This window comes from Cynocephalus volans, chromosome 6 (assembly GCF_027409185.1).
Source record: "Cynocephalus volans isolate mCynVol1 chromosome 6, mCynVol1.pri, whole genome shotgun sequence".
Lineage (NCBI taxonomy): Eukaryota > Metazoa > Chordata > Mammalia > Dermoptera > Cynocephalidae > Cynocephalus > Cynocephalus volans.
In genome coordinates, this window is record NC_084465.1 from 159691830 (window position 1) to 159716285 (window position 24456).

Here is a 24456-nt window from a genome sequence, read left to right on the forward strand (position 1 = left end):
GCCTTGCGTCCCTGGCTGGGGCTCCTCTTCTAGGAGAATGGGGAGCAGGGAAGCTGTCGCCTGGAGGCAGCACAGCACCAGCAGCAGCCCCAGCACCAGGCAGATGGGCCGACCTCTCCTGCCATCCCTGGGTGATGGGAAGACAGTGCTGGTGATTGTTCTCTAGGCTCCCCTCTGCTCCCACAGCCCAGCTGGTGTTCTCAAGTCTCCTTCTTAGGGACCCCTGCTGTCCACACCCTCGTTCCCTGTGAGGGCAGAGGACAGAATTCAGGCTGCTGGGAGGAAGCTGCAGGGACCGGCTCCTGCTGAGAAAGGAGCAGTTGCGGAGAGACTGCTCCGAGCCCCACGTGCGTGTTCAGCGGCTGGAAGACAGTTTCTGTTTGTCTGACAATGTTTTTATTTCTCCTTCACGTATGAAAGATAATTTCATTAGACACAGAATTCTAAGTTGGTGGGTTTTTTCTTTTTTTTTTTTTAAAGATGACCGGTAAGGGGATCTCAACCCTTTGCTTGGTGTTATCAGCACCACGCTCAGCCAGTGAGCAAACCGGCCATCCCTATATAGGATCTGAACCCGTGGCCTTGGTGTTATCAGCACCACACTCTACCGAGTGAGCCACGGGCCGGCCTGGGTTTTTTCTTTTGATGCTTTAAATATTTTACCCCACTCCCTTCTTGCTTGTGTGATTTCTGATGAGAAATCCAATGTAACTCTTATCCTTGCCTCTCTATGGGGAATGTGTTTTCCCCCTCTGACTTCTTTCTTTTTTCTTTTTCTTTTTCCACCTTTCTTGAGATATGATTCATATACCATAGAATTCACCTACTTAAAGTGTACGGTTCAATGATTTTTAATATATTCACAGCTATGTGCACCATTACCAGTCAATTTGAGACCATTTTCCTGAAGCCAGAAAGAAACACCATAACCTTTATCTATCACCCCTATCTTCCCATCTCCCCTCCCTGCAGCTCTGAGAAACCACTAATCAATCTGCGTTCTTGTCTCTGTAGATTTGTTTATTCTGGACATCTCATGTAAATGGAATTGTCCAATGTGTGACTGGCTTCTTTCATTTAGCAGAATGTTTTCAGGGTTTATCCATGTTGTACCAAGTGTCAGTACTTCATTCCTTTCTGTGGCTCAATAATATTCGATTGCATAAATGAGATACACCACCCATATTGTGTACCCACCCATCAGGCGATTGGCATTTGTGTGGTTTCCACTTGTTGGCTACTATGAGGAATGCTGTGTACAAGTTTTTGTGTGAACATATGTTTTCCTTTTTTTCAGGGGTGGAATTGCTGGGTTGTATGGTAACTCTGTTGACTTGCTTGCCAGACTGTTTTCCAAGGCAGCTGTACCATTTCACATTCCCTCCAGCAGTACGTGAGGGTTCCAGGTTCTTTACATCCTGCCTAGCACTCGTTATCTGACTTTTTGATTCTGGCCATCCTAGTGGGTGTGAAGTGGTGTCTCATTGTATTTTAATTTGTGTTTCCCTAATGACTAGTGATGTTGAGTATCTTCTCGTGTGCTTATGGGTCTTTGTATATCTTCCTTGGAGAAATGTCTGTTCAGAGCCTTTGCCCTTTTTTAGTTTTTGTGTTTTTATTATTGAGTTGGAAATGTTCTTTATATATTTTAGATACAAGTCTGTTATCAGATATATGATTTCCAAGTGCTGTCCTATTCTGTGGGTTGTCTTTTTATTTTCTTGAGCGTGTCCTTTAAAGCAGATAAGTTTTTAACTTTGATGAAATCTAATTTATCTAATTTTTGGTTATTGCTTGTGTTTTTGTTGTTGTATCTAAGAATTCTTTACCAAATCCAAGATTATGAAGATTTATCCCTGTGTTTTCTTCTAAGTCTTCTGTAGTTTTAATGCTTACAGTTTGTTCTTCAATACATTTTGAGTTAATTTTTGTACGTAGTGTGAGTTAAGGATCTAACTTCATTTTTTTTTGCACGCGGCTATTCATTTGTCCTGATACCATTTGTTGAAAAGACTATTCTTTTGCCATTGAATGGCCTTGGCACTCTTGTTGAAATCAATTGGCCATCGATGTGTGTATTTATTTCTGGATACTCAGTGGTATTCCACTGATCTGTGTCTCTCCTTGTGCCAGTTCCACACAGTCTTGACTACTGTAGCTTTGTAGTAAGTTTTGAAATCAGGAAATGTGAGTCCTCCAACTTTGTTTTTCTTTTCAAGATTCTTTTGGTTATTCTGGGTCCCTTCTATGTCCATATGAATTTTAAGGTCAGTTTATGAATTTCTACAAAGAAGTAAGCTGGGATTCTGAAAAGGGTTGCTTTCAGTCTGTAGATCTCTTTGGGAGTATTGCCATCGTAATAATGTTAAGTCTTCTGACCCATGAACATGGGATATTTTTCCATTTATTTATATCTTAAAAATTTTTTTTCAACAGTGGTTTGTAGTTTTCAGAGTATAAGTTTTGCCCTCCCTTGGTTAAATTTATTTATAAGTATTTTATTCTTTTTGGTACTTTTGTAAATGGAATTGTTAATTTCATTTTCAGATTATTTGTTAAGGGTATAGAAATACAATTGATTTTTGTATATTGATCTTGTATCCTACAACTTTGCTGAACTAGTTTATTAGTTCTAATAGTTTTTTAGTGGATTCCTTAGGATTGTCTTTATATAAGATCATGTCATTTGCAAATGGAGATAGTTTTACTTCTTCCTTTTCGATCTGGGTGACTTGTATTTCTTTTTCTTGCCTAATTGTTCTAGCTAGAACTTCCACTGCAACACTGTAAGACTGAATAGAAGTGGCAGAGCGAGGGGGATCAGGGCCTCACCCAGTAGCCCTCTCAGCATGCCCTGCCCAAGGGAGAGCTTCACTTCTACATGTGGGGGCTGATGCGAAAAGGAAGCCCCTACCTCTTGGCAACACTCACCAGGGACTTAGCCTCAGCAACAGACAGCTGGGGCAGAGTGAGAAACAGGGAAACCTTGCTTCCCCAGGAAGAAAGCCCTCCCACGGGGAGCTGCAGAGGGAGCCCATGCTCTTGGTTGCAGCACTCTAGAGTGCGATTTCTACCTCACCGAGCTGGGACCCTGGAGCAAGGAGCTGTCTTGGTTCAAATATCATAGACTCTTGCTTTTCTTACTGAGATTTTGTAGCTTTTCTTGAAGAGATGTTTTTTCATTTGCTATTTGCTCTTAGGACCATTTCCAGAGGCTTTGAATAGTTGTTTTGTAAGTAATTTTCACCAGTTTCACTGTCATGCTGGAAATTGATTTCTCTAATCTGGCTTCTTTCAAGATATTTGCTTTGTTTTTGGTTTGCTGCAGTTTGAATACGGTATGTCTAGGTGTAAATTTTGTGGTATTTATCCTGCTCGTGTTGTCTGAGTCTTTATGATTTGTGGCTTCACATCTGTCACTAATTTTGGAAAATTCTTGGGTGCTGTTACATCAAACATTTCTTCTGCTCCTTTCTCTTTCCTCTTCTTCTGATATTCCCATTATGTACATGTTACACCTTTTGTAATTTCTCTAAATTTCTTGGATATTCTGCCCCTCCCCTCTCTCATTCTTCTTTGCTTTTTCCATTTCAGGTTGGGAAGTTTTTTATTGACATAACTCCAAACTCACTGATTCTTTCCTCGGTCATGTTCATTCTACTGATAAGCCCATCAAAGGCATTCTTAATTTCTGTTACAGTGTATGTTTTGTTGTTTTTGTTTTTTAAAATTTGTAGTATTTCCTTTTGGTTCTTTCCGAGAGTTTCCGACTCTCTCTTTACCTTATCCATCTGTTCTTGCATGCTGTCAACTTTTTCCATTGGTGCTCCATATTAATCAGTTATTTTAAATTTCCTATCTGATAATTCCAAAATCTGTGCTGTATCTGAGTCTTGTTCTGATGCTTGCTTTGTCTCTTCATACTATGGTTTTTCTTGCCTTTTAGCATGCCTTTTAATTTTTTGTTGAAAGCTAGACATGCTGTATTGGGTAACAGGAACTGCATTAATTAGGTTTTTAGTGTGAGGCTTTGTGTTAATCTGGCTTGGAGGTGGGCTCTGTTAAATTTGGTGTAGCACTCGGTGCCAGAGACTTCACTTTGTTTTGGTTTCCTTGTTTGTTTTTCTCCCATTTTGGGGGGGTTTCCCTAAGAATTCCTTATTAAATAGTGTCTGTGTCTTGCAGTTCTCTTAGTCATAATCAACTGTTATTCTACTGATGTATGGTGGTAAGGTTTTGGGGAGAGGATGTGTTCTTTAATTTTATGGTTAAATCTCAGTTTTTTAATTGGTCCAAGTCTCTGGGCTTTCATCTTCAAAAGCATTTTTCAGTTTTGTTTTCTCTCCTTATCTGAGATAGGAAGGCTAGAGAGATCTGGAGTTGTCTAATTGCCCTTCCCCCATCAGGTAAGGGTCTGGTAATGTAGATTCCTCTGGAGGGCAGACTTTTGTGATGGAGAACACTCTGGGTAGATTTTAAAATGTGTTTTCCTCTCCCCCTGTGTGAATAGGGAGGGGATCTTGACCATGAGAACCTGGTGGAGTTCCTGGAGGTAAAACCCATGACAGTGTGGATCTCCTCTGAGAATAGGCACCAGGAATTTTTAACACTTAAGCTAGTCTACATTCAACTTCCAGCAGTTTGTCAAAAGTTACCATTTAGTTGTTCCCACCAGTTAGTGTCTCCAGCAGTCTGTTTCAGGTAAGGTAATCTTGGCTATGATTTTCTGTATATTCCCATCTCCCCAGATTTTGAGGTGGTTATTTGCCCTGTGACCCCAGTTCTCTGATGAATCTTGTTGTAGAAAGTTGTTGATTGTCATTTTGTTCAGCATTTTTCTTGTTGTGAGGATGAGAATGACGAATTCCAAGTTCCTTACGTGTTGTAGTTGAAACCGGAACCCAGTTTCACATTATTTTAAACATCTCACATTAATTGAGTTATTTGTCTTTTTGTTGTTGAGTTGTAAGAGTTCTTTACATATTTTGGATACTTATACTTATCAGTTATTTTCTCCCATTCTGTGGGTTATCTTTTTACTTTCTTGATAGTGTCCTTTGAAACACAAAATTTTAAAATTTTGATGAAGTCCAATTTATTTATTCTTCGTTGTTGCTTGTGCTTTTGATGTCACATTTAAGAAATCATTGTTTAATCCAAGATCATGAAGATTTATGCCTTTGTTTTCTAGTTTAGCTTTTACATTTAGATCTTTGACTTGTTTTGAGTTAATTTTTATATATGGTGTAAGGTAACGGTCCAACTTCGTTCTTCTGCACGTTGGTATTCAGTTTTTCCAGCACCATTTATTGAAAAGATTGTCCTTTCCACAATGAACTATTTTGGCATCCTTGTTGAAAAGCAGTTGACCATAGATGTAAACATCTGTTTATGCCTTCTCAATTCTATTCCATTGCTCTGTATGTCTCTCCTAATGCCAGTACCACACTCAGTCTTGATGGTCATGGCTTTATGGTGAATTTTGAATTTTGGAAGTGTTCTCCAACTTTGTTCTTCTCTGTAAAGACTGTTTGGGTCATCTGAGTGCCCTGCATTTTCATTCAGCATTCCAAGTTCTGTTTGCCAATTTCTGCAAAGAAGTCAGGTGGGCTTTTGATAGGGATTGTGTGGAATCTGTATATCAGTTTTCCATTGTTTCCTGAATTTCACTCTTTCTAGATTTGATTTCCTTCTTGTTGAATTTTATCCTTTACTAGTTCTTTGAGCAAAGGCCTATGAGAAATTTACTTCCGTTGTCTGACAGTGTTTTCATTTCATCCTTATTCTTGCATGATTCTAATATTCTAAAATGGATCTAAAGTCCTAGAGTGAAAAAGTTATTTTCCTTTCACTCTTTGAAGGTTTTTTAAATTTTGTTTTTACATGTCTTGTTGATGAGATGTCTGTTGACAGTCTATTTGCTGTCTTTTTGTTTTGTTTTGTTTCTGGTAAATAATCTGTTTTTCCCTCTGAAGACATTTAGGATTGTCTCTTTGTCTTACAAGTACTATGAGTGCACTACTATATCGCCTCCAGATGTGCATTTGTTTTTGTTTATCCAGCTCAGAACTCAGAAAGCTCCTTTATTTTGAAGTCATATCTCAATTCTGAAAAATATTCTATTTTCTCCTTTAATTGCATTTCTTTTACATCCTATCACTTTTCAAATCTCTCTTCAAATCGCTGTCTTTTCCAGCCAGATATCATTTAATGCATGCACTGAGATTTAAAAATTTTAATTGTCATCTTTTTCATTTCTAGAATTTCTATAAAGTTCTTTTCAATGTTTCCTGGTCTTTTTTCATACTTCCTTATTCTTTGCCTAATCCTCTTGTTACCCTTTGAAAGTGTTTAATATTTTTATCTTACAGTCTCTTTTTCACTTGTTCTATGATCCTCAGATCTCGTGTTTTACTTTTTTGGCCTGTGTTTCTGCCAACTCTCCCTCTTGGTGGTTCTCTTCCTTATGTGAGGCGTGATTCTTCAGTGGGTCATTTTCCACAGTAGATGTCCTGGGTTGCTGGGGTGTCCCTACAAGATGTTTTTGTGTTTGCCTTTTGCTGGGTGGGGCCTTGTAGGTTTCATAGTTCCAGATCCAATTTGTGGTTTCCAACCACGGGTTTAGTGTAACTTTGGAACTCTCACCAGTGAGACAAGAGCTTGGGATTCGAATTTATCAAGGGCAACTTTCTAGCTGTGGCCCTGGTAGTTGAGGGCTCCTGTGGCTTCTGGAGCTTTCTTTGCACAGTGTCCATTCTCTCCGAGCTTCTCACATGGTTGCCTCCACACATCCTTTCGCCTTCCTCACCTTCCTGTCTCTCCTGGTGTATCCTCAACACTATTACCACAAGGTCAAAGCCAATGGACACTCTTCAGTTCTCATCTTAACTGGCCACTTGGCACAACTGGACACTGCAGTGCTCTCTGTCTTTGAAGTCCCTTCCTTTCTTGGAGGCTGGTTTACCTCCCACCTGCTGACTCTGTCTTGGGACTCTGCTCTCATCCCCCACCCAGCAGTTCCACAGCCTCTTTCCCCAGCCTCTGACCTATCTATCTAAGTGGTACATCCACTGGAGAATCTGACATGTGTCTCAGACCGAATGTGTCCCCAGCTCAGCTCTTGATCTGCTCCTTGCCCCCCACTGCTGCCCTTCTTCCAGGGGTTCCTCCCTAATTGGCCCTGGCCCCTCATTGCTCACACCAGTCCCCAGCCATTCACCTTTGCCTCCTCTGTACCCTTACTCCTGTCAGATCTATCACCTTGCCCCTCTCATGGCCCACCTGGTCCCAGCTGTACATGCAGAGCCTCCCTGTGATGGTCTCCTTGCCCAGCCTGGTTCTGCTGCAGCCCACGGTGCACACAGTGGTAGACAGAGCTGCAGGTGTATCACACCTGCTTCATCTGCCCAGCAGCTCCTGAGCCCACCCAGCACACAGCGTGGGGGCAGGGCAGGGACACCACTGACTGCAGCTGCCCAGGCAGCCTTGTAAGGGGTGGGAGGAAGCCTGGGACCACTGGCTTGGACTGAGAAGGTGGTCCAGCTGTGTGGCCTTAAGCTGACCACACTCTCTGGGACCCCATTCTTCTGGAATATTGCTGGGACAGGTCGATGCTTCTTGATGGTCATTTGTCCCCTTTGCCTATGGGCCCCTCTCATCTGCTTCTGGCCTGGGTGGTGGCAGTAGGGGGCAGGTGAGGACTAGACACTCTCCTTCTGGGTCCTTGGGGCTGGCACGGCAGCACGTGAGGGTCATCCTTGCCAGTCCTTCCCCTCTGCAACTTCTTCTGGGTGGGCATGTGTGGACAGTCAGGGCTAGGCAGAGCGGGAGACAAAACGGGACCTGGTTTTCACCCCTGCCCTCTCCACATGGCTTTGTCCAAGGCCCTCCCAATTGTGGATCTTCTGGGTCCCCTTCTGGAGGGGTGGACTCCATGGTCTTGGTGGCTTCTGTCCTCATTAGCTGTGACTCTGGTGGCTGCTGTGCCCTTCCAGGTAAAGTCACCGAGTCACAGAATGAGTCAGTGAGGGGCCTGCCCAGGTTGGACCATTGATGTGGATGCACCGGACAGCTCCCAGGGCTCCTGGTGAGGGGTCTCAGCCCAGGGTCCAGAAGGCGATGTCTCTCTGAGCCTGCATTTCTTCACCTGTAAAATAGAGACATGAATTCCTGAGGATGTCATTTCAGGCTTATGTCCTGTGGCTGTGGTGGGAGGTGGGAGCTGGCTCATCCTAGGGCCACCCTCAGTGCACTCGAGTCCTGTTCACACTTGGTCCTGCCCAGAGGTGGCTCTCGCTGGACGTTGCTCCCTCAGTGTGGCCCAGCCTGAGGGGGTTGTCCCCACCTGCTATGTACGCCTGGATGCTGGGAGCAGCACTCTTGTCCTCATCTGTTAGGCCAGGCTGGGGGCAGGTGATGAGAGAGCGTTCTTGCACAGGCCATGGGGCCACCTGCCTCTGTGCCGTGGTTGGAAAGATGAGCTGCATCCCTCCATGTCTCGTCACCACTGCCACATCTCCATCTGTGACTCGTGTGTGGGACTGGGTGACCCTGTCCCCAGGTGGGGGGGTCCTGGAGTCAGTACTACATCTGCTCTGTGGCTGACCAGTGGCCCTCTGAGTGTGGCACTGGGGCCAGGCCTCTTTCCATGGCCCTGGAGGCTTATGGCCATAGGTGGGTTCAGCTTTCCTGCCCCCAGGTCCTGTCCAGGCCCATGCTGGTGCAGGAGCTGTGACAGGTGGCCCTCGGACGTGACATGGCCTCCGACCTGTGCTTACCCCCCAGTGCTGAAGACGTGGTGGCCCGTGTCCCAGGCAGCCAGCTCACACTCAGCTACATGGAGGAGCATGGCTTCACCGAGCCCATCCTGGTGCCCAAGAAAGATGGTCTGGGTCTGGCCGTTCCTGCCCCCACGTTCTATGTCAGTGATGTCGAGAACTATGTGGGTAAGTGCTGTCCCCGTCAGGTCTCCATGGGCGCTCCCACCACCCTGTGCTTGCTGTCTCTGGCATCACAGCTGCATCCCAGTGCACTGGGAGCAGGTGAGACTCAAGGCTTACCATACTGGTTCCTGGTGCTCCTAGATCAGACCCCAAGTCCTGCTGAGATGATGTGTGATCCTGGTAGGCCCCTTCTACTCTCAGTTACTCTGGCTGCAAAGGGACTGGCCTGGGGGCCCCTTGGTCCTGACAGCTGTGAATCCCATTGCCGCTAGGTGCTATAGGACATAGTCATGCCAGGAGGCCCTGGAGGTGTGGGGCGCCCTTCCCTGCCTGGTTGCTGGTTGCCGTGCCTAGGCCTGGCCTTCCTGTCTACACTGCCACCTGCCCTCAGGGTGCCAGGGCCACTTCCTCTCCTGGATTCCATCTTGTGTCCCCTGGCAGCTCCCAGTGCTGTGACGGGCTTAGTCAGGGCACTTGTGGGTGCAGGGGATGCCAGTGTTGGGGTGCAGCCAGCACCAAGGGTGCCGCTCAGCCAGGGCTCAGCGTGTTTGTTGGGGATGCCTGAGTGGCTGGTGGGGGAAGAGAAGAAGCCCCCAAAAGGCAAGTGCCCGGGCCCTGTCCCCTCCACAGATGTCCCTGACGGAGTGCGGAGGAGATGGCTCTTAGAGGCTTTTATTGCTTATGTCTTTCTTTTTCTCTTATTTTTTATTATGGAGTTTTCCAAACACACACAAAATGAGAGAAATAAACAGTGAGCCCCATGCAGCTGCTGCAAAAAACACCAGCTTTCTGTGATTTTCTGCCTTCCCTACTTTTTCCCCCTCTGGAGTATGTTAAAGCAAATCTCTATGCATATATTGTTTCACCCATAAACACTCTAGTATGTGGCACTAACAGATGATTTAAAAAAAAATATTATCAGAGTTCTGTCATTGCACTCTATGACATTAATGATGATTCCTTGATAGTATCAAAGACCTAGTTCAATTTCCCCCAGTTGCCTCAAAAATGCCTTTTTACATTTCAGTGTTTGAATCAGAATCCAGACAAGACTCACATGTTGCATTTGGGTTTTATGTCCCTGATGTCTCTTTTCTTCTGTGACAGCCTCCATCCCTTCCATTCCATTGGTTTGTTGGAGAAAGGGGTTGTTGGTCCTGTAGTTTCCCACATCCAGTATTTGGTTGTCCCTGTGGCATTGTTTGACAGGTTTCTCTGTCCCGGGAGTTTCCTGTGAACTCGTGGTTGGAGGCTTAGACTTGTGCTTAGGTTTTCATCAGGACTCCCTCTGGGGGAATGTGCTTTTGTCCATGAGGCCTGCAGCGCCTGTCCACGCACTTCCAATGACGCCCACGTGGGTCGAGGCCCAGGCATTCGTCCTCCTCTGTCCACAGAAATCCCAGCAGCCTTTCACCCATGGTCCAAACAGCTGTTGAGAACCGTTGCAAAGGGCGAGTTGCCTAATTCTGCCCTTGCTTCTCCCTCTGTTAATCATGAGTCTTCTGTAAAGAGCTTTTCCTCCTCAGTTATCTAGTTATCCTGAACGTTTTCTCATCAACTACAGAAAAGGCAGGATAAATGTTTTTCCCTGTATTTATCAGTTTATCAATTTTTAAACTACAGATTGAATATTCTTTATCTGAAATACTTAGGATCAGAAGGGTTTCAAATGTTGGATTTTTTTGAATTTTTGAATATTTGTTATACTTACTAGTTGAGTATTTCTAGTTAGAAAATCCCAAATCCAAAATGCTCCCAGCATTTCCTTTGAGCATCATGTCGGTGCTCAAAAAGTTTCACACTTTGGAGCATTTTGGATTTCAGATTTTCGGATTAGGGATGTACAACCTGTTATGAGTTGGAGCCCTAGAAATGCAGAGGTTTTGATTTTTTTAATTTTTAAAGTGTATGTTTATCCCATACATTATTCAGGACATACTTATACTAAAACACATTTGTCGTTTATCTGAAAGTCAAATTGACCAGGCATCCTGTATTTTTATTTACTAATCTGTCAACCCTTGCTGAGGTTCCTGACTTGGCTGCCTCGTAGCATCTCCAGGCAAGTCAGGGCACTTAGTTAAGCTAGGAGAACAGCAGTGGAGTTGGACATTAGCGCTCGAGTCTTCGCGTCTAGCCACCCGCAGACTGTGCCGCATGTGAGGGCAGCTGAGGGCGCGTGAGCTTCCATTCCACATGTCCCAGCCTTGTGGGAGACCACGCCACCTTCCTGGGGTGCTCACACTCCTCCTGCCACTTCCCAGGGCCAGAGCGGAATGTGGATGTGACGGATGTCACCAAGCAGAAGGACTGCAAGATGAAGCTGAAGGAGTTTGTGGACTATTACTACAGCACCAACCGCAAGCGGGTCCTCAACGTCACCAACCTCGAGTTCTCCGACACCAGGTGAGCTCAGTCACCCAGGGATGGAGGGACCAGGGCCAAGGGTCAGGGGTTATGGGGGCTGGCCCCAGGACCCGTCCCTGCTCTCAGGCAGCGGCCATCCTTGAGAGCCACCGAGAACACAGGTCGGAGGTCTCAGGAGTGTGAAATACTGAGCACGGCATATGCTTAATTTTCCTGTTTGTATGTTAGAGTATGAAAGTTATGCATTGTGAACAATTCAAACAGAAAGATGAGGAAAATGGCAAATAAATCCTCCCTGGCCTGTGTCCCGTCCCACTACCCAGAGAGAGCCAGTGGGGAGTAGTTTCTTTGAGAATGCATGCACTCATGACACACACTCACTCATGGCCACACTCACCGACACCCTCACACACTGACGCAGACCCCATGTTCACGTGGATCAGGCCATAGCAGCTGCTCTGTGACCCGCTCTCCTTGCCTTCCCAGGCCCGGCTCGCTGGTTGGTCTCCTCAGGTGGTGAGGGCCCACACAGATGCGCCTCAGCTGACCTAGTCCACTGAGTTCCAAGCAATTTTTGTAGTCAGCAACCCCATCACTGTCAGTGGGAGGCTGCTGTCCTCTGCTGGAGGCTGATCAGATGCCAGCTTCACTTCTGATCATGGTTCCGTCAGCTCTGCCCTTTGTTTTCAGAGTACTGCTCTCTCCTGCATGCTTGGCTGTGGTCAGTACCTGCCCTGGCTCACCTCTCTTACCCCTCTCTATCAAATCCCCACTGCCCTCCAGCTGGCCCCTTGGGAAAGATCTGAAATGCTCATTCACCAAAAGGTGTGAGTGGCTAAGAATGATTTCATTTTCACATCATTTCCACCTTGCCTACTTCCAAAAAGCACATGTGCAAAAGGGCAGGTAGGAAAAAATAAAAGGCCTATCAATAACCACACCAAGAAAGAGAAAACAGAACTATGCCAGGGGCTACAAAGGTAATGTAACTGGCCATTGGGTTTTGTTTGAACTTCCTGACAGCAAAGGCAAAAAGGGAAATGGTGTGGATTATGGTATCAGAGAAAGCAGGCTCCTCTGTGTTCATAAGAAGGGTTTTCTCCAAGGCTCAGTTCTGAGGTGTGTGTTGCTTTGGTACCAAAGAACATACTGAGTCATGTCTTCATCAGCTTAATTTGTTGTCTTTCCTGGAGGAGTCCTCACAGAGATGTCTGGGTGACAGAACTAGGGGGAGATGGTGCTTTGGCCTAGGATTTCCTCTTGGGCCTCTCAGGGACACTCCTTTACCTCCTGTATCCCCTGGCCCAGTCCGAGGCACTTACATACCTGGGCATTCATATTGGTTTGGGCTTGGGCCCGGGCCCTCGAGCCACTTCTGAGAGCCCGTTCTGCACCATCCCACAGGAAGAGACTGTGGTCTCCACTCCTTCAGTAAACCCATCCTCAAAGATGTTGGCCAGGCTGCAAAGACCAGGCCTGACCCCACAGGCCATCTGGGGTGGACCTCAGGGGCCCACAGTGACCAATGTGCCCCCAGAGACCACAGAAGCATCTGCTGTGCAGCAGATTGAGGATGATGTGCCTCCTGCCTATCATTCAGACATGTCACATCTAGACTCTCATTCATGGTGGTCTTGGACACCCACGGGGGGCTTTGGGATCTCCCCAGTGCAGAGGGCTGGCTTTGCACCTGAGGAGCAGGCCAAGCAAAGGGTATAAGGAAATTTCGGGCTATGTCAGAAGGCGGGAGCAGCCCAGTCCCAGTGGTGTGTGTTGTGTGAAGGACCCAACTGGAGATGGGTTGCAAGGGCTCCAGGCTGTTGGGGCAGGAGACCCTTTACTGCAGGCAGTGGTGCCCAGCCTGTTGGAGGGTCCAGGGGTTGACCATAGGCATAGACTGGGGTTATAAGGACTCCTAGGGGATGGGGAAGAATACCAGTTTGGAGCATGCCAGAGATTTAAAGGTGAGAGTCTATGATTGAGGCTGTTGAGTTCAAGGTGGCAGGACCTATCTAGGTGGGTGTGGCCTTCAAATAGAGATGGCAGCAGTTTCAGACAGGGTGATGGACACATGACAAAGTCCACAGCAGTTTCAGATGGGGTGACAGAGACATAACGAACTCCATAGCAGTTTCAGATGGGATGACAGAGACATAACGAACTCCATAGTAGTTTCAGATGAGGTGATAGATATGTGATGGACTACACAGAAGTTTCATATAGGGCAACAGAGTTGTGATGGAGCCCATCTTGCCCATGGCAGCAAGAACTTCAAGACCTGGTTCTCGGTGGTGGCTAAACTGTCACTGCATGTGGTGGTGCTGAGCTTGTAATTGTTGATGCAGTATTGTGCATTTTAATCCAGGAAGGTGACATTTAGTTGAATCAAAGACTGCCTTTGCCTTTCCCCATCTTCCGTGGATGTGAGTTAGCTGGATTTGACAGTGACCCAAGGTGGCAGGGAGTCATAGGCACCCTGCTGTCTGCTCTGGATAGCATTGGCTGTTATTTGGGTGGCACCAGGAGGTGCCTGGCATATGTATGAGAAATGATATTAACTGTCAGGGCCCTGTCATGCCACAGCCATATGAATGTGGGCCAACTTGGAAAGACTGACTTTCCAGTTCCCCAGGGAAGGCATACTCTCTCTGGGGTGGCCAGTTCTTGGGCCTTCTCCTTGCTCATCTTCTGGGTGTGGGGGCCAATGTTAGAGCCCTGCCACAGCCATACCCAACAGCTGGACTTGTTCTCTTCTCTGCAGTCCTCAATTTGCGAGTCTGTAAAATGGGAGCAATGCCACGTGACCCACAGGTGGTGAAACAGTGTGGGATGTGCCTTACAGAGCACCTTTGCTGCCCAGGGGGCATACAGAGTCGGGTACTAGGCCCCGTCACCACTCACTGCTCTTCCTCTTCTGTCCGAAGAATGTCCAGCTTTGTGGAGCCACCTGACATTGTGAAGAAGCTGTCCTGGGTAGAAAACTACTGGCCTGATGATGCATTGCTGGCCAAGCCTAAAGTGACCAAGTACTGCCTGATCTGTGTGAAGGACAGCTACACTGACTTCCACATCGACTCTGGGGGCGCCTCTGCCTGGTACCACGTGCTCAAGGTGAGTCATGACCCTTGGATCACCTCACCCTTGACATGCCCACTGTCTGTCCGCAGGACTGTCTGCAGTCCCCACGAGCCCTGACTATAGCCAGCATGTTACCCCACAGAAAGGGCACTGGGATGTCTGCCTGGCACAGGGCTGTGGAGATGTTCTGGGTGGAGGGGCAGGGGTGCCTCTGGGACCAGAGAAGTGAATGAGTGTCTCCTTTTTCTAATAGGAGTGAGGCTCATTAGCAATTGGGCAAGCCTACTGGGTGACCAAGCACTCAGGGAAGGGAGAGAGGTGTTACAAAGACTTCCTGGAAGAGGGGCCAGCAAGAGCCAGGGTCCCACATGGGAGCCAGCAGGCAGGTGCAGGGCATCTGAGCCCAGGCAAGGAGAGGGAAGCCAGAAGAAAAATGGGGTGCAAAAACAACAGAAACAAGCAAAGAAAACCCAGAGCTTTGGGCTCAACCAGCTGCAAATGTGGGGTGGGTTTCTCCAGAACAGCTGGAGTTTGAGCTGGGGGTGGCAGGCTCAGGTGTTGATCCTGGCTCTGCGAGGCCCTTAAGAACTGCTCTGAGCCCATCTTTGCCCCAGTGTGTAAGGACAAGGGTCTTACTGCCCTGGATGCAGAACCCCACCTGTATCCTGGCACAAGGCCCCCTGGGAAATAGTGACCTTCCTTGATTCTGGCCTGGAATCAAGAGCAGAGTTACCTAGGACTCATTTGACAGCTAATTACCGCTCTGTTTACCTCCAGCCATGCATGCCATTTGTAGTGCCACAGAATCATAGTATATAGGATTATGGGTTATTGCCCCAACAGTGCTGGGGGCTGATATACCTGGAACCTTTCTAACATGCAGCCTTCTGAATTGCAAAGTATGTGTGCCCCCAGATAGGAATGGGGCCTGGGCAGGATGATTTTCAAGTCAGGACCCATCACCAGGCCCCCCAGCAGCCCTTGCTCCACCCTCCCCAGTGACCCCAGCTCTGCCCCTCTCCCCACCGCCAGCATCTCTGGCTCTGCCCTCCTCAGCGTCCCATCTCTGCCCACCATCCCCCAGCATCCCGATGCTGCCCTCTGCCCCCCCCCGCAGTGTCCTTGGCTCTGCCTGTCCCTGGCTCTGCCCCCCACCCCAACCCCAGCACCCTTGGTGCATGCAGGCTCTGCCAATAGGCTCTCTTGGCAGGGGGAGAAGATCTTCTATCTCATCCGACCAGCCTCAGCCAACATCTCCCTGTATGAGCGGTGGCAGTCGGCCTCCAACCACAGCGAGATGTTCTTTGCTGACCAGGTGGACAAATGCTACAAGTGCACTGTCAAGCAGGGCCAGACCCTCTTTATCCCCTCAGGTGAGCACGGGAAGCTCCGGGGACCGGGGTCCTGGGGCTCGCAGACCCTCATCAAGGCTACTGCTCTGTCCCCCTCCGCCTTCCGACCACTGCCCACTCCTTGCCCTGGGCTTCTACCTGCCCAGCCCAGTCCCTAAGGAGGGACCAGGTGGGGAGGGGATTGGTGGCAGCAGGAGGCCTGGGTTCTGTGTTCTCCGATCCATGTGGGTGCTCCTCCCTACCAGGGCCACCTCCAGGCTCATGGCCAGTCTAGGGTGACCCTGCTCAAGAGCCCTACGTGGCGAGAGCAGCCGTGGCATCAGACAGTGAGGCTGACCCTGTGGGAACAGGATGGACATCTGCTGACTTAGGCCTTCTTAAGGGATTTTTGGAGTCTATACAGAAGGCCTGTCATGAGCAGCTGTCCCCCCACCTCCCCCGGCCAAGTATGTTAGAAAAAATTCTAGGCCCCCCGCTGCTGCAAATGTACACATCCCACTGTTTCTGAAGGACTCCTTTCCTTTTAAAGTAACATGATTTCAGTACTGTCACCACACCTTAAAAAACGAATAATTAATAGCAATTCCCTAGTATCACCAAATAGCCAATCAACATTCACGTTTTCTAGTTGTTATATATGTATTTATTTTCCCATTTTAAATCAGGGTCCAAGGGAGACCCGCCCATTTTGATTGATATATAAGCCTCTGAATCTTTGTGATCTCGGGATCCCCTCCTTCCCTCCCTCAGCTTCTTCACAGCTACAGTTATTTCGGGAAGAGTCTGGCCCAGGCTCCATCTCCAAGGATAATATAAGGACCAACCCCAGCTCTTGGGGAGGTGCAGCTACCTGCACCTCATCTCCTCCTGCCCCTCCCAGGAAGGTTGGGCAGGACTCCAGATGGCCAGACCCGGGACAGGCTTGCTCTTGGTCTGAGGACTGCCCTTATGTGGCCTGAGCAAGTCCCCTCAGCTCCTGAGCCTCAGTTTCCCCCTTCGGTGCAGGGTTGGATTGAATAGTCTGTGCCAGCTCAGACACGGTCTCTCCCTCACCCTCTTACACAGAGGCCGAGGTGGCGCCAGGGCAGAGAGCATCTTCCAGGGAGGCCCTGGCAGCTAGTGAAGCAGCAGGGACAGGTGGGGGCACTGAGGTGCAGGTGGGCAGGAGCCAGAGTCCGTGTTGGTCAAGCAGAGGCCAGTGCTGGTCCCTAGACCAGAGCCAGGACAGACAGCCTCCTGTGGACCAATGGGAGCCGGTGCATGGGAGCAAGGTGGAGGCCAGCATGTCCCTGTCTCTCCCCCAGGCTGGATCTACGCCACACTCACCCCCGTGGACTGCCTGGCCTTCGCAGGACATTTCCTCCATAGCCTGAGTGTGGAGATGCAGATGAGGTAGCTTCTGCAAGGCTTGTTGCCCTCAGGGCTTGGCTGGGCAGGGTCCCTCCCACTGGGTCAGTGTAACGGGCACCTTGGCCCAAGTCCTGGCTTGGTCTGACCTGTGGGTGGCCCTGGGATGACCATTGGCTTTGCTGGGCCTCCCTGTGCTGTGGGCAGAAGGAGGAGGTGGGTTCCATGGTCCTATAAGGTGCACTGAGGGGCATGGGTGCTGAGCAGCCAACATCGGCCCTTGGTGGGTTTGGGGTCACTTGAAAGTCTGCTGCCTTCTTTTTCTGGGCACTGACTGAGCTCTCTAGTAGTCTCAGCCTGCAGGGCCCAGCCAGGGCAGTCATCCCAACATGGTCCCATGGTCCACTCCCCATGCAGGGCCCAGTGGGGGGACCCAAGGTGGTGTGGCCAGGGCATGGCCCTGGCATGGCTGTGGCCTGGATTCACCCTGTAGCATCACTTACATTGTACTCAATGCACTAAATGGCTCTTTGCTGTGGTTTCCAGAGCATATGAAGTGGAAAGAAGGTTAAAACTGGGCAGCCTGACTCAGTTTCCCAACTTTGAAACTGCCTGCTGGTACATGGGGAAGCATTTGCTTGAGGCATTCAAAGGTACGATCCCTCCAGAGAGGTGGCCAGACCTGGGCCCCTGGCTGGCGCTCACACCCTTGGCCTGAGTTCTGCTTTCATGTGGCCTGAGCAAGTCCCCTCTGGACTCAGCCCCCTAGGCCTCAGTTTCCCCATCTGTACGATGTAGGACTGGATTGACCAGGCTGGGCCAGCTCAGATATGGCCTCTCCTACCTGGAGGGCTGTCCCGTGTTTTAGAAGGAGTGCTGGGCTGTGTGTTCAAAAGGGCAAATGTGCCTTCTGCTTGGTGCCCATGTCCTTGGTGGTTATTAAAAATGTCCCCACCACTCTTCACACATGCTTCAGTGAGGGAGATGGGGGATCTGTCCTTGCTCTGTAACCAGCCTAGAGACTCCCTCAACGTGCCCTCCATCCAAGGGCATGGGTATGAGTGGGTGCTCGGTCTGCTTGAGGCTGCCCCAGAGGGAACCCACCATGGGCCCAGCCGTGGGTGGTCCCTCAGCTGTGCCTGGGGGTGACGTGCGCTGGGAATAAGAAGGTGGCTGGGGATGCTTGGTGCAGGGCCGTGGGGCAGCCCAGGGCCCATCTCCTGGTAGGACTGTGGCCTCTCACAAAGGTGGTGCTGGAGTATTGGGCAAAGAGGGACAGGCTGCCTGCGGTAGGGACCTGGTGGGCAAACCACAGGTGAGATAGTGGGAGGGCGAGTCCTTCCCCATGCAGAGCGCATTGTTTGGGAGATGGGTTCCCTGGGTTCCAAGAGGAACCGTTGGCAGTTAGGCAGGTGGCCTGGGCCAAGGCCTGTGGCAGGCGGGACCCCACGTGTCCCCTGGCTGGCTGCTTGGCTGAGCATGAAGTCGCCGGTGGGTCGCTGACTGGGCACTCACCCAAGCTAACCACCATCTCCTCTCCAGGTTCTCACAAATCCGGGAAACAGCTGCCCCCACATTTAGTCCAAGGAGCTAAAATTCTCAATGGTGCTTTCAGATCATGGACGAAGAAGCAGGTAGGAGGCTTGTCACAGGTGCCCTGGGGTGAAGGAGCGGACGGCAGATGGGACGACCTGCCTGGAGGCCGGCAGCAATGCCAGGCTTGTCTTGCTTCAGTGAGACCTGGCATGGGATGGGCAGGCATCTCCCCACTGCCTGTGGCGGCCCATGGTGTGTCCTGACCCCAATCAGACACCTGTACAGGGGCTGTCCCCCACATGCTGCAGAGTGGGCCACCTGAGGGGTTGGAGTGGATGGATACAGATTGAGAGCGCCCTGTATCAGGGGCTCCGGGCAGCGTCTCCGCAAGAGTTGGTGGGAGGAAGGTGAGCAGGTGCCAGCCTGCCCTTGGAGGAAGGTGGGTCTGAGAGTAGGGGACAGATAGCCTGGGGTGGGGATGGCCCTATGTGAACACAGGCCTGGAACCCGGAGAGGGCAGGGAGGGTTCTGGGAGAGCTGTTGGCCTGATGACCAGCTTCCAGTTATGGACAGGATCGCTGCGGACGCCTTTCAGCTCCTCCTGGCCAGCCAGGCATCAGCTCAGAAGCCAAGCTGCCTAGTGCGGGCGCAGCCCCCAACCTGTCTTGCTCTGTGACGTGGGCAGTCCTCCCTGTGCCCCCGCTTCTGTAAGACCCCCACTGCGTTAGCCCCTTGGGTATGCAGAAGCTGCTTCTGCAGTGGAGGCCCCAGAGAAGTTGGCTTCCAATTTCCCTGAGCATTTTGCCTGGGCCATGGCCTCAGAAGGGAGAGGAAGGTCTGGCTCAGCCTCAGGCACCCTCTCAGACAGTGTCTCCTGCTGGGGACTCTCACTGTGCAGAGGCCTTCGCCCACCCCAGGTCAGGCAGAGCCTGCGAGGGTTTGCAGGGGGTCTTCAGGAGCTTGCCTCTCATGGGTGGGCTGGGCAGTGAGGGGCAGCTTCTGCCTGTTGAGGGCCATTCTTCAGCCACCATCTCCCTCAGGCCTCGAGGCCTAGGCAGTCCAGGGCATCTCTCCCACCTCACCTCGGCTGTGTGGCCATGTGGAGTAGCCTCATGCCCAGGAAGAAGGGACATTGCCTCCATCTATCCCACAGCTACTGGTGGTGCTGCAGGCCAGTTGCATGTCCTCTGGGACTTGGTAGAGTGGGGCTCACACAGAGTCTGTTCGTTGGGAGGGTCTGGCAGGGGACAACCTGGAATACTGCAGCTAGGGTAAGTAGGGAACCATGGAGGCCTGAATGGTGACTGATGCCGTGCACTGTCCTGTAGGCCCTGGCGGAGCATGAGGATGAGCTCCCGGAGCACTTTAAACCTTCCCAGCTCATCAAGGACTTAGCCAGAGAGATCCGGCTCAGTGAGGTAAGGCCTGCCCTAGGGGCCTAGAGTCAGCTCACCCAGGGTGGTCAGCCAGGCAGGCTTACCTGTGTGAGGCTCTGAGTCCCAGGTCTCTGAGGCTGGGCTGTGGTGTCCTGGTGTGAGTGTGTAGGGAATGGGGGATGGCCTGGAGCCCCTCTGCAGCTCCCACCTGGCTCCAGCCTCTCAGGTCCCAGCTCCTGTGAAACTGGACAAGCCCTGCAGGCTCATGGTTGGGCTGGGACAGAGAGCCCTAAGGACGTGGGATCAAGTTGCTGATGGTGTGGGATTGGTATGAGCATGTTGCACAATGGCGTGGGGCAGGTGTATGTGTCACATGATGGTGTGAGGTGGTAATGTGTGTCCGATAGTGTGGGACAGGTATGTGTGTCCTGTGATGGTGTGGGATGAATGTGTGTGTCATATGATGATGTGGGATGGGTGTGTGTCACATAATGGTGTGGGGCAGGTATGTGTGTCACATGATGGCATGGGGTGTGTGTGTCACATAATGGTGTGGGGTAAGCATGACTGTCACTGATGGCATGGGATGAGTGTAAGTGTGTCACACAATGGAGTGGAGTAGGTTTGCCTGTCTGAGCTGACAGCTCTTTGCCAGCATGGCTGTGAGGGTCTCCAGAGTCTTGGCGTGTGGACGCTCCTGGGCCGCAGTCTGGAAGGAGCAGAGTGTGACCCTCTCCTTTCCCTATCGCAGAATGCCTCCAAAGCTGTCCGACCGGAAGTGAATGCTGTCACCTCATCAGATGAAGTTTGTGACGGGGACCGGGAGAAGGAGGAACCCCCGTCTCCCATTGAAGCGACCCCACCTCGATCCCTCCTAGAGAAAGTTTCCAAAAAAAAGACTCCCAAAACTGTGAAGATGCCCAAGCCGTCCAAAATGCCCAAGCCCCCAAAGTCCCCCAAACCCCCAAAGCCCCCCAAAATGCTGAAGCTCAAGGATGGCAGCAAGAAGAAAGGGAAGAAGTCCCGGGAGTCAGCCTCACCTACCATCCCCAACCTGGACCTGCTTGAAGCCCACACCAAGGAGGCACTGACCAAGATGGAGCCACCCAAGAAGGGCAAGGTGTGTGTGGCCTCTTTGGCCAGCAGCACTGCGGCACTTCCTGGGGCCAGGCCTGTGAGGATAGCTGGGACCACTTGTCCTGTTCTCTAAGGGCTTGAGGCTGGGCAGGGAGGGGAGCCAAGGGTGCAGCTCTCTGCTGTCCCAGCCAACAGTGCGGCGAGGCCCCTGGGAGGGTGTGGGGTCTGGGTTCTTGTCATGGGCAGTCTGCTCAACGCATGCACCTCCCTGCCTGCTTCCCACCCAGGCCCGTCGTGTCCAGGCCCAGACTCCGGGCGGACAGGCTCTGCCTCAGTGAGCCTGCAGAGGGCTGGACCTCAGGGAGAGGCACTCACAGAGGAAGGCAGCAGTGTGTTTGAGCTGTGGTGGGGCACAGGAGGGTTGCCTGGTGGAGGGCAGGGTGGTCTTCTAGGAGGGGGTAACCCAGCTTAGTCTTCCCAGCCAGGTAGGAAGTTGCCAGGGGACAAAAAAGCCGTCCCTGGGGTCGAGGTGCTGGGGCTGAGGCATGAAGGTGGACAAGGTATCTGTGCAGAAACAGCAGGGAGAATTCTAATGGAGAGGAGGAGGGATGAGGCTGAGGTGGGAGCAGGGTTGTCCTGGTGGCCTGAACCCCTGTGGACAGTGAGAGAGATAGACCTGGCCCTGAGGACCCACTCTGACTACAGGGTCTTAGGTCTGAACATTAGGGACCATGAGCCCCCAAGACCAAGCCCCACTGAGCGTAAGCTTCTGCCAGGAGGCTGTTACCCACTTCTTGGGGGCTGGTGACGAGCCAGGGCCAGTATCACAGGGCTGCAGTGTGACACATTCACATTTTTCCCTCAGGGCAATCATGAATGAATGAATAGATGATGAATGAACTAATGATTGGATGGATGGCTGGCTGGATGAATGAATGAATGTATGCATGAGTGGATAGACTAACAAGGATGAATGAACAAATGGATGAATGGATGGATGGATAAATGAACAGATGGATGGAGGAACAAATGGATGAACAAATGGGTGGATGAATGGATGGATGAAATGGATGGATGAAATGAATGAATGGATGAGCGAATGGATGAACTGGAAGGGTAAATGGATAAATAGCTAGATGGATGGATGAGTGGATATATGAATGAATGTGTAGATGGATGAATGGGTGAATGGGTAGATGGATGGATGTGTGAGTGGATGAACAAATGAATGGTTGGATGGGTGAATGAATGAATGGAGAATAAGCAAATGGGTTAGTGGGTGGATGAATGAATGGGTGGACGAATGGATGAACAAATGGATGTTTGGATGTGTGGATGGATGGATGAATGAACAAATGGATGGATGAACGAATGGGTGAACAAATGGGTGAATGAATGAGTGGGGAATAAACAAATGGGTTAATGGGTGGATGAATGAACGAATGGATGAAAAAATGGATGGATGAATGATGAATGGATGAGCTACATGTTGGCCAGAAGGAGGCAGGGCCTCTGTAGCAATGCCTTTGTGCTGTAACCTGAGGGAGTCCCACCACTCTGAGTATCAGCCCCTGGGTCATGGCTGCTCTGTTGTCTAGGCCACTAAGAGTGTCCTGAGTGTGCCCAACAAGGACGTGGTCCACACACAGAACGACGTGGAGAGGCTGGAAATCCGAGAGCAAGCTAAGAGCAAGTCAGAGGCCAAGTGGAAGTACAAGGTGAAATGTGCACGGGTGCATGTGTGTGCAGAGATGTGAACCTGTGACACCCTGTATGTGCGTGCATGCTCACACAGAGATGTGTGCTGCCTGTCCCCAGGAGGCAGTGCCATGAGGCATGTCTGTGTGGGTCTGGAGTGCATGTGACCTCCCATGGGCCACCTTCCGCAGGATCAGTATGGGTTCAGGAGGCCAAGCACGTCACCCCTCTATGTTGACGGTGGTTTCTTTCACCATCTGTGCTCTGGTTTGCTCTCCTGCTCCCTGCAGGTCAGGCAGCATTTGAGGACAGGTCCTGCAGTCTGGGGGCCGCAGCTGGGTGCTGTCTGTGGGCTATGGCCCGCAAGCTCCATTGCAGCGCGGGGGGCAACTTTCCTGAGGTCCGTTCCTTGCTGTTGCCCTTGCCCACCGACGCTGGGTTGGGGTCCCAAACCCCCCACTCCGAGGTGGGGCTCAGGGATGGTCCTGGTCTTGTTTTCAGAATAGTAAACCTGACTCCTTACTGAAGATGGAGGAGGAGCAGAAGTTGGAGAAGTCACCCCTGGGCGGAAACAAGGATAACAAGTTCTCCTTTTCTTTCTCCAACAAGAAACTCCTGGGGTATGTGAGTGCCTGGAGGGAGGGGCAACTGGCACCCTGCATCTCTCTCTCTCTCTCTCTCTCTCACACACACACGCACACACACACACACCACACACCACACACGTGCATGCACCCTGCATCTCACACACACACACACACACACACACACACACACACACACACACACACACCCCACACACACACGTGCATGCACCCTGCATCTCTCATACATACACGTATACACACACACACACACACATGCACACACATGCACCACACACACACACACCAAACCACACACCACACATGTGCATACACCCTGCATCTCACATACAGATACCATACTGTGCATGCAACCTGCATCACGCATCACATTCACACACACGCACACAAGGACACACAACACACAAAAAAACACAACAGATAAACATCACACACACCACACACACACACACACACACACACACACACACACACCCCCCACATACACTGTGTTTGCAGACCTATCACAGACACAACACACCACAGACCTCCCCCAACACCACACACACACAATACATACCACACAACTCTCTGCATCACACATACCACACACACACCACAACATACCACACACACACCCCCACACACACTATATCACCCAGGTGCAACACACACAAACACCACACACACACACACCACACAATGTACACACCGCACACACCACATACACACACCAGCACACCTACACACACTACACAACGTAGGCACCACACACATACTACAAACACTGTACACACCACACCACACACACATGGCACACACTCACAGCCTTTGGCTGACACATCTTGGCGGGCTCCCCAGGCGAGGCCCCTCCTTCCGAGTGCTGTCTTCTCTACCTGCAGCTGTGTGCCTCACACCTTCATCAGCCCCAGACACCAGGAGAGCAGTGTCCCTGCCTTGGTCTGCAGGGTGAGCGTGGGGAAGCAGACTCACCTGGTGGTGGGGCTAGGAAGATACAACTGCGGGGGCCTGTGGTGAGGGATGGGCCCCCAGGCCGGGAGAGAGGGCGCATGACTCTGCAGATGTTAGCTGAGCAGCT

The 24456-nt window shown here is 50.5% G+C and overlaps 1 protein-coding gene across 1 annotated transcript in view; it reads left to right on the forward strand.

Moving 5' to 3' along the window:
• PHF2 (PHD finger protein 2) overlaps nt 1-24456 on the forward strand; it is a 103795-nt gene that overhangs the window by 64653 nt on the left and 14686 nt on the right. The window contains exons 4-14 of the mRNA XM_063099522.1: nt 8785-8945; nt 11207-11348; nt 14234-14420; nt 15598-15760; nt 17044-17131; nt 17633-17739; nt 18629-18720; nt 19951-20040; nt 20750-21118; nt 22674-22793; nt 23275-23393. Coding sequence (XP_062955592.1) covers nt 8785-8945; nt 11207-11348; nt 14234-14420; nt 15598-15760; nt 17044-17131; nt 17633-17739; nt 18629-18720; nt 19951-20040; nt 20750-21118; nt 22674-22793; nt 23275-23393 — 1638 coding nt within the window. The remainder of the gene's footprint in view (nt 1-8784; nt 8946-11206; nt 11349-14233; nt 14421-15597; nt 15761-17043; nt 17132-17632; nt 17740-18628; nt 18721-19950; nt 20041-20749; nt 21119-22673; nt 22794-23274; nt 23394-24456) is intronic.